The sequence below is a fragment of the Lycium ferocissimum genome, chromosome 1 (genome assembly GCF_029784015.1).
Source record: "Lycium ferocissimum isolate CSIRO_LF1 chromosome 1, AGI_CSIRO_Lferr_CH_V1, whole genome shotgun sequence".
NCBI lineage: Eukaryota > Viridiplantae > Streptophyta > Magnoliopsida > Solanales > Solanaceae > Lycium > Lycium ferocissimum.
The window spans coordinates 61,171,979-61,182,460 of record NC_081342.1 but is presented as its reverse complement, the minus strand read 5'-3'; the positions used below and the strand labels follow the sequence as shown (position 1 = coordinate 61,182,460).

The 10,482-nt window shown below is 32.6% G+C and overlaps 1 protein-coding gene across 1 annotated transcript; it reads left to right on the top strand.

Moving 5' to 3' along the window:
• The first annotated feature begins 8,223 nt into the window (after window positions 1-8,223).
• Window positions 8,224-9,929, top strand: LOC132056683 (gallate 1-beta-glucosyltransferase 84A24-like). Its single transcript, XM_059448983.1, has one exon. The coding sequence runs from the start codon at window positions 8,335-8,337 to the stop codon at window positions 9,808-9,810; it is 1,476 nt and encodes a 491-aa protein (XP_059304966.1). The 5' UTR covers window positions 8,224-8,334; the 3' UTR covers window positions 9,811-9,929.
• Window positions 9,930-10,482: the final 553 nt, after the last annotated feature.

The following is a 10,482-nucleotide window of genomic DNA, read 5'->3' as shown; positions in this document are numbered from 1 at the left end:
GTGCACGGGTTAGGTGAAGTATTGGCATATGAGTGATCTTGAATTTTTCCCTTTGTGAAAGAATGCCTTGAAAATTGTATCACTTTTCTTGAAAGCACTTGCAAAATAGTCGTTATTTGACTCGTATGACCCACTTGGCATTGTTGATTTTCATTGTTGTTTGATTCGAAGGACAACCGGATCCCTCTTGCGTTGATTGTGTGCCATGTGTGAGTAAGGTTTTGCATTCTAATTCATGTTTGGTATTGACGTCTAGAACTTTCCCTGTGTGTTCACAAAGCGAAATGAAGTTCAGTTGAGCCTAGAAAATGATAGAGGTGTTTCTTTGATTAGTCACTAAAAATCCTAAAACGTTATCCCACCAATTTGTAAATAGCACCCTAGTTAACCCTTTTGAGCCTTTAGCCTTTTCTTTGATAGCAGTTAATTAGCCTTTACCCCTTCGTTCTATAAAACTTGATTTTTGATGTAAATACTCTATGAGCACTTTAATCATTTACATGTATAATGGGAGTTGGGATGTGAAATAAAGAGGGAAAATGGTTGTTAATTGTAATCTTGGAAGACAATGGGAGCACCAAATGAAAAGAACTAATTCACTTGTTAGTTGGGAATTGAAAGAAAAAAAAAAGAGAGAAAAGAAAGAAATTTGAAAACGAAAAAAAAAATGTAGCGAAAAAGTTCCCTTCTAACTTGTGCGACTTTTTAAAAAAAGAGTGGTGCTTAAACAAAGAAAATGGGTGAATTGGGAGAAATTTAAAGGTTGGTCGATGTTGAATAAGGGCTAATGAAGAAATTGTGCAAGAATGATAGAAGTATATGTATTAAAGTGCTTAGGGAGGATAGTCCCTATTATCCAAATAATTCCTACCCGTCCCTTAGCCTACATTACAACCCTCGAAGTCCTACTTGATTCTAGGTTCGTCTTACTTGTATTAGTGGAATGGTTACACTACGGGAAAGCCTATGGTATGCCGTACTTTGCATGTGATATTCTTTGTGAGAGTGAGCTTAATTATTGATTTTATGTCCATTGATCTAAACATATGTGATTCTTGAGAGATATGGACTACTTTCTTTTGGTGCGGGCACATAATTAGCAATAGAGTGGTGAAGTGTTGATTTCTTGATCATAAGGTTGCTTACATGTTTTAAAGTGGTGTCGTTGGGTCAATTGGTTTTAAAAGTGAAGTGTTTTTTTTTTTAAGAAGGTGGTCCTTGGTGCTAAAATTTGAAAGTTTTTAAATCTTTGGCATGGCTTTCGCAACTCGGCTCATTGTTTTGGTTTTGAAATCTTTCTTTTGAGATAGCCATACTAGCCGAATCCTTGCAAACTTTGTTTGAATGAGTTAGGCTAGAAGTGTAGTTTAGTGTTGGTTTGACTTTGCTCGAGGGCGAGCAAAGTCTAAGTGGGGGGTGGTTATATTTGGCACAAATATCATGTTTTGTGTCATTTTACATCCTACTCTTATGACTTTTATCGCTTAATTCATGATGCAATCGTCGTATTTGAACTTATGTCGTTATATTTCATGTGTATAGGTACGATGATGACAAACGATGGAAAACTGTGCTTAAAGTGATTGATTTTGGAGCATATGACGATTGGACGAGGTGACGAGTCGAAGACCACAAAGGACGAACTAAAAGGAAAATAATTCGACTGAAGGGTCCGCTTTTCAATTAATTTAGGCTATCCAATTACTAAAACTCTTAGAAGGAAGTTGGTGAAAATCAACCACGAGTTGATTAAATTTAAAATTCCTTAATTAGGTTCATCAATAATGGTAATCTTACCCACCACTATGAAATGAATAGTTATGGGTTCAAAGGGTAACAACAAATTATTGATAGGTGGATGTTTCAGTACTTAAGTAAGAGATATACTAGTACTGGTTGTCACAGAATAGAGGATTGAGTTCTTATACTCTTAATGAAGTTCAGTTCAAGGAACAAGTGTCTCAAATGTGACAAAACCTATATGAACATAGTAGTGGTGTCACTTAGATTGAAAGCTGGAGTTACACTCATAGATGTTTATGAATTTTGGATAGCACATGGCCATAAAAAAGCTAAGCATGTTTGAGTGGAAAGGATGAATGAAATGTGTATATATATAATGTCACCTATATACACATTGTAATTTTCCAACGAAAGAGATTCAGATCCCTTACTTCTACCTAGATCAGCCCATGCTTTGTGTGGGTGCCCCACGGATAGGGAAATGTAAGTAGACATAATACTTCTTTGGGCGAACTTCGGCTAGAGGGAATAGTATGATGTCACACATAATGTTTTCCACTTTCTTTAAAGAAGAAAGAACAAGTAAGCTAAAATAGAAATGCAAATGGAAGCAATAAGGGGAGACAGCTTGACAAATAGGGGAAAGGTGAAGGCAGAATTAGTAGTATTAAACACTTTCGAAATTTGTAGTATTAAATATTTTTAAAAATGATTGATAAATGTTTTTTTCATTAGGTAAAAGATAAAATTTAAGTTAAATTATTTTCAAATTTAAAATTTATCATTCTATTTCGAACCAACCAAAGAATATATTATCAAGTAAACATGAAGAGAGTGAGTATTTGTTTGGGTATAGGAGGTCTCTGGGCTCTGATAGTAGAAAGATTCAAGGAGGCAAATATTTGTTTACATTTAAATTCTGCATCACAGCAGTAAACTTCAATTCCATCTAACTCATAAATAATACATTTTCTATCCCAATTTATGTGATATTCTTTTTTTTTTTTTTTTTTTTTTTGGCCAATTCCAAAAATAATAAATCTTTCTATGATATTTTAATTCTAAACTTTTCGTTTTATCCCTAATGAGATTATTTATCTATGAATTAAAACTTGAAAAATGAAAAAAAAAAAAAAACACACACACACACACACAAAAACACAAAACTTGATAAGTTTAAGCAAGGAATAAAAAAAATACAATGTAATTTGCTTAGATGACACATTCAGTAATAGCATGCAATTTCTTGAAAATGGCTGTTTATAACGCGTAATTAGTCAAAGCCATGCTCTGTGCAAGAACATCTATTCGTCTCTCTTCCACACTGGTAGCAAAAATGGGTACCACATCTGCATTTTGATGAAAAAATCCAATATCATTTCATCCGGTTAATAAAAAAAAGAAGGAAAAAGTCGGGAAAATTGTTTTTTAGCCCTTTACAAATTCTTTTTGGTTTTATAACTCTTTTATAAGAGATCTTTATTTTTTATACACAAGAGATCTGAAAAAGTCATTTTCTTCTATTCAAATTGCAAGAGGGCAAATGTTCTCATTTCCTTGGAAAATCAGAGAATTCATTAAGTAAGCTGCAGAATAATCAGAATTCAAGGTGTATGAACTCGAAAAAGCAGATATGATTTAGCCTTCAATCAATGAGTTCACGTGAATTTCATAGTTTTTACTTAAATATTGTGTATTTATACTAAAAAATTCACAAAATACATATTCCCTCTGTTCCAACTTATGTGATATAGTTCGGATTTCAAGAGTCAAATTTCTTTATTTTGACCATAAATTTGGACATACAATTTTTAAGTTTTTTGAAAAATAATTTACATATTTAGAAACTCGATAAAAGGTATTATAAGTCACAATAAATATTTAAAGAGCATATGAATAAATCACGGTCAAAGATTTTCTTGTTTGACTCTTTCTAAATGAAAAATATCACATTAATTGAGATAGAAGTAGTATAAGTGTTTGATTGTGTATTAAATTTTCATTATTTGTTACTTTAAGATCATTGTAGGAACCCATAAATTTTAAATTCTAAATCCGCTCGTGAATACACCACTAAATGATACAGTACTATCCTGTACAACAAAAAATTTCCTTGTTGGTCTATTCTAATACTAGTGTCATTTAGCCCGTGCTAAGCCCGAGCCCAAAACGACGTTAAAAATTCAATTTTAGATTTTTTTTTCTGCTCTTGCTTCTTTAGTTTTTTAACATCAATTTGACACTTTAAAACAGTTCTAAAATATTAAAGTATAAAAACGTATCTGAAAGTTAGATTTTTTAGAAAGGAAAAAAAAAAATCAAACAATTGAAAGCTCTTCTAATTTTTATTTTACTTAAATTTTTTGAAATTAAAGTCTCCGATGATCCAAATGAGCTTTTTATATGTTAAATTAATTTCATTTGTTTCTTTGAATTGAAGTCATACTGGATAACTTATTTTTTACCAAAAGATATAACAGTATTCGATTAATGTCAAAAATATTTAATGCGAAAGTATTGTTGTATGATGAAATAATAAAGTTAACTTATAAAGAAATATGAATAATTAAAAGCCTTAATATTACAAGATATTTTTGTAGATGTTCTTTCAAATTAAATCACACAAAAAATACTAAAAAGTCAATAAAATTATCTTATTTTAAAATTTCTTGTTCCTTCCAAAAGATGCATGTTAAATTACATTTTTTTCTTTTTCTTAATTTAATGAACCATTTTATGAAATCTACATTTGTAATATTTTTTCATGTTGAATTTAACTATTTTGTCTTAAATTATATAAAATATTGATTTTCCAGTATTTTACAAAATATTTTAATATTAAAAAAGTAAAAAAAAAAATGTATTTTTTGTAATTGTCTAGTATTGTTACTATTCGGAAATCAAACTTTATGTTCTTTAACTATAGTGTTTTTTCAAACATTTTCAGAATAAATAGTGTTATAAGAATCATATTTTAATTGAATAATTAAGCCTATATAATATAGAATTTGAACGACATGATAATTTTTTACTTGTATAAAATAAATTTGAAGGAAAATATAATTTTAAACAAGTTTAATAATATTTCCTCATAAAAGACTGAAAAATGTATGAGTATGTTTTGTGAGGGCCATAATAAACTTTTCCATGGGCAATTCGCAGAATTGCCCTTCTTTTGGGGTGGTATTTAAAATTTGCCCCTCATATTTGTGGTCTTTAAATTTTGCCCTTCGGCTAAAACCCATGGGTTCGGGTTCGAATCCCGCTCGGTCAAAAATTTAAAAAAAAATTGCAAAGCGAGTTTAAATTATTTATGCCCCCTCCGGGAGGGGGCGTTTTTGCCTTATATATATATATATATATATATATATATATATATATATATATATATATATATATATATATATATATATATATATATATAACTTTTCAAGGTAAACTTTTAGTAATGCCTTAACTAAAAGTGTGCCCTATAAAACATAACTAAAAGTATCCCATAAGGCGTAAGTTTTCCTTAAGGCATAACTAAAAGTTTGCCTTATAAGGCAAAGTTTAAATTTTCTATGCCCTCTCGCAGACTCTTGCCTTGAGGCATATATATATATATATATATATATATATATATATATATATATATATATATATATATATATATATAAAATTTACATATATATATACCTTAACTAAAAAGTATGCCCCAAAGACATAACTAAAAGTATGTCCATAAGGCGGAACTTTTCCTTAAGGCATAACTTAAACTTTGCCTTATAAGGCAAAGTCTATGCCTTAAGGAAAAGTTCTTGCCTTATGGGGCATAATTTTGTTATGCCTTAACTAAAATTCTGCCCATAAGGCATAACTAAACTATGTCGAGAAAAATTCTGTCTTATGGGGCAGACTTTTAGTTATGCCGGATCCGGCATAACTTTAGCTTTTCCTTAAAGATTATATGCCGGATCGGCATACACTCCCCGATCCCCTTGCGAAATTATTTTTTTATTTTATGCGGCGGGGGTTCGAACCTAGAACTTCATGTATTCGCCCACTTTTCCAAGCGAAGGGCACAACTTAAAGACCACATATATGAGGGGCAAAATTTAAAGACCACAAATTTGAGGGGCAAAATTTAAAGACCAACCCAAAAGAAGGGCAATCCGCGCAAAAAAATGCTTTTCCATATGGCACCATTTTTGGTGGCATAAAATAAGTCCCTAAAGTTCTCAAAATTAATAAATTGTGTGAGCATTTTCAAAGTCATAGAAATTTAATTAGGGGTAAAAAGAGGCAAAAAAGATCATGTGAGGACTACAAAAAATTGGTATTCTCCCTTATATATAGTAGTAATTTAGACACAGTTGACGTATCTAAGCCTAATTGTCAATTTTGCTATTTCCTTTCTGATCCTTCATGTATAAAAATTTTGCACAAGTAAAAAAACGATAAAGAATACATACATTTTGTACTTTTTTCTTCATGGTTTATCTGGATAAAACTTTATAAAATTTAGTAACATGAACGGATTAAATACTCATCTCCAATGAAAATAAAATAAAACAAAACAATGTAGTTTTGACACATAAAATAGAAGAAAAAAAGTAACATTAATACATAAGAAGAAACTTGTCCCCTTAGATAAATATAAACATGCTCATCAAATAATTGAGACCATTAAGGAGGCATACGGTACGAGTTTAAATTTTAGAAATTCTTTCTAAACAAAACTTTAAAAATAAAAAAAAATTGCATTCTCAAAAGGTAGGTGTTTTTTTTTTTGTTTTTTTTTTATTTTTAATATCCTCCTTCTTTGGATCAGTACTGGGACACATATATCAAAAGCTCATTGTGAAATTCGTATGATATATATACACACTTAGATACCCTTAAAATTAAACAAAAAATAAGAACAAGAGAAAACATACCTACAATACATATCATCACATCCACTAAAACGTTCAATGAAGAATTTGCAATTAGGACATCTAACCCACTTCATCATCTTTGCTAATTCTTTGAATAACTTATCATCACTTTTTTCCTTGACTAATTTATATATCTTGTTAGGGTTAATGCACACTACTAAACGTGTGAAAGCTGACTGTGAATTCTCTTTGTTTAGTGAATTTCCCATTTTTAATTAGGGATTTTTAGATTAACAGTTATCACCTATGTAGTGACTTTTAATAGCTGTTGTCAACCGTCTCCGCTTGTTTAGAAAATAATACTTTCCAAATGTTTATAAAAATAATTTGACTTAGTCTAATTACAGAAAAGATGTTTCGGCTTTTCTTTGTTTATTTTTTTTTTTTTTTTTTTATAATAAAAAGAGGTATGGAACTTCTGTTACATTGCAATTATTCGTTTTCTGGCTCTATTCTTTGGTATATTCCGAGGTGTTTTAAAACTTTAATTTATTATGTAGCAGTATTAGAAGAGAATGACTGCAATTTTTACTTTCTCCTCTTCTAGAATTAACAGTCTAATTGTGTTTTGTTGAGATAATACCTAAAAATTCTCCTAAGCTATCAACCTTTTATCAGTTTAAACTTAAACTATGAATTGTTGACATTACCCCCTTGAACCACAACATTACCTACGTCCAATAAAATAAAATAAAATAAATCCATCCACACAAATATTATTACATGGTTAACATTCAAAAGTATTATAATCATATGAATACTACTGTATGAAACATTTAAGAACACAAGTATCGAATAACATGTTTCGTTCTTTCTCAATCTCTAAGCCCAATCAAATGCAACTACTTAACTGCACCAATCTCTAAGCCCAATCAAATGCAACTACTTATCTGCACCAATATTTATATCAAACTACATTAAGTTACCATGACTAAGTGATTTAATAGGGTAAGAATACCTTTTTAAAATGATAATAGTCTACTAGTAAACAAATGTCATGCATCTATGAGTCAGTGGCGGAGCTACACTATGCAGAGGGTGTTCATCCGAACCCCCTCGGCAGAAAAAAATACTGTTTTTATAAGATTAAAATTATTTTTTATGTATATATAGTAGATGTTGAACCCCCTTAGGCTTCTTCGTATGTTTACTTTTTTATATTTTGAACCCCCTCGGTAGAAATTCTGGCTCCGCCACTGCTATGAGTGTTGTGTAAACACCAGATGAGGTAAGTTTTTCCCCAATCAAATAAGTTCACATAAATTAAAATGTGGCAGTAGCATGTAGGGGCAGAGCCAACACAATCTGCAAATCGGTAGAACTCAGTAGCTTTGACTTACACCATGTATTTGTATTAAAACTTTATATATATAAATATTTTATTCAGAACCCATAAACACAAAATTCTAACTCATCCATAAACTATCATGTTAGCAAAACCATATGAATATAAAGACATACATTCACAATGTATTTGGATGATTGATTAATTAGGGCCAAGATGCGATGAAACATTATACTATTAATAACGCAGCGTACAACGCACGCGCACATAGAAACGAACAATAAAGTACTTATTCACTAATAACGAAAGACTAAACACCACTTGCTATATATTCCTTCTCTGGCTGCTAGATTTTCATTATAGCTAATCAGTAATCACTATTGAAAAATGGGATCTCAAGGTACCAATTTGGATTCAATCATTCATGTCTTTCTAATATCATTTCCTGGTCAAGGACATGTCAATCCATTGCTCCGACTTGGCAAACGCCTCGCCTCGAGTGGTGTCCTAGTCAGCTTTTGCGCACCCGAATGTGTTGGCAAGGACATAAGAGCAGCCAACAACAACATAATTAGTGATGAGCCAACTCCTTATGGAGATGGTTTCATTAGATTCGAGTTCTTCGATGGTTGGGAATACACTCAGCCTAAAGAGAATCACCAGCTCGAGATAGAGCTGGCGAATCTCGAAGCTATAGGGAGACAAGTGCTCCCTGCAATGCTAAAAGAAAACGAAGCGAAAGGGCGTCCTGTTTCATGTCTAATCAACAATCCATTTATTCCATGGGTATGTGATGTGGCTGATAGCCTCGGTATACCTTGTGCTGTCCTTTGGGTCCAATCTTGTGCTAGTTTCTCTGCTTATTATCACTATCATTTCAATCTTGCACCTTTCCCGAATGAATCAAATCCAAAAATTGATGTTCATTTGCCTAACATGCCAATTCTCAAGTGGGATGAACTTCCTAGCTTCTTGCTACCATCTAATCCATTTCCTGTCTTAGCAAATGCCATTTTGAGACAATTCAATTACCTCTCTAAACCTATTCGGATTTTCATCGAATCATTCGAGGAGCTCGAAAAAGAAGTGGTGGACTACATGTCCAATTTTTTGCCCATCAAGACCGTCGGTCCACTACTAGTCGATGATCCAAAAATCGAGGAAGATGTTCGTGCTGACCTAGTGAAGGCTGATATCTCAATCACCCAATGGCTCAATTCCAAGCCACCATCCTCTGTTGTATACATTTCTTTCGGAAGTATTGTTGTTCCGAATCAAGAACAAGTCGATGAAATCGCCTATGGCTTATTGAATTCGGGGCTAAATTTCTTGTGGATCATGAAGCCACCTCGAAAAAACTCGTCCTTCCCCATCGTAGTCTTGCCACAAGGCTATTTGGAAAAAGTTGGGGATAAAGGAAAAGTTGTGGAATGGTGTTTGCAAGAACAAGTTTTAGCACATCCGTCTTTAGCCTGTTTCCTGACTCACTGTGGATGGAATTCGTCGATGGAGGTCATCGCAAACGGAGTCCCCATCGTGGCATTTCCACAATGGGGCGATCAAGTAACGGATGCTAAGTACTTAGTGGATGAATTCAAAATAGGAGTAAGACTTTCCAGAGGTGTGACAGAGAATAGGGTTGTTCCTCGGGACGAAGTTGAACAGTCTTTGCGTGATGTCACGAGTGGTCCTAAGGCGGCAGAGATGAAAGGGAACGCATTGAATTGGAAGAAGAAAGCGGCCGAAGCAGTGGCGGAAGGTGGTTCATCCGATCAGAATTTGAAGTCCTTTGTTGATGAGCTTAGGACACTACAAAGTAGTAGCCAAAAGTACTTGGCCAAGTTAGCACCTTTATCCCATTAGTGTCACCTTTTTATGGTTGCTTTTAAATTGGTTCAATTATTGAGTACCCCTGCTATAAATATGTAATGGGCTCTTAACGCATGTTTGTTATAATAATAAAAATAAAGGTCTGTGTTTAAGTTTATTTTTAGTGTTTTCGAAGGGGACACAAAGCTTTTTGGTTGTTAAGTTATAGTAGGAGTGAGCAACATCCGACAACTTCCGTCCTTCTGATTTCAACTAAAGTGGCTTAAGTAGCCCTCGGGAAGTTTCTTTCTACATATCTCTTGAGCTCATACATGAGAATTCATTTTTGGTCCGACTAACCTGGATTCACATACGACCCAGTGAAATGGTAATGTTTGGCGGTTCAGCATGAGAAATATGAAGCTACTGTTAGCCTTTTGGGAGAAGAAGTAATAGCCTGTTTGGCCAAGCTTATTTTCTCCCAAAAGTACTTATTTTTCCAATAAGTGCTTATTTGAAAAAACATGAGGTGTTTGGCCAAGTTATTAGAGAAAAATAAGTACTTTTGAGGAGTAGCAAAAGCAGTTTTTCAGAAGCTAAAAAAATAGTTTTTTCTCGAAAGCAGAAGCAGTTTTTAATTTCTGTCTTGGCAATAATACCCTTAGTAAAAGAAGTTATATACCATAATAACCCTACTTAATTAAACCTAGTAATAAATATGATATG

Excerpts from the sequence above, each read along its gene's own strand:
- LOC132056683 (XM_059448983.1), top strand. The coding sequence starts at position 8,335 with ATGGGATCTCAAGGTACCAATTTGGATTCAATCATTCATGTCTTTCTA.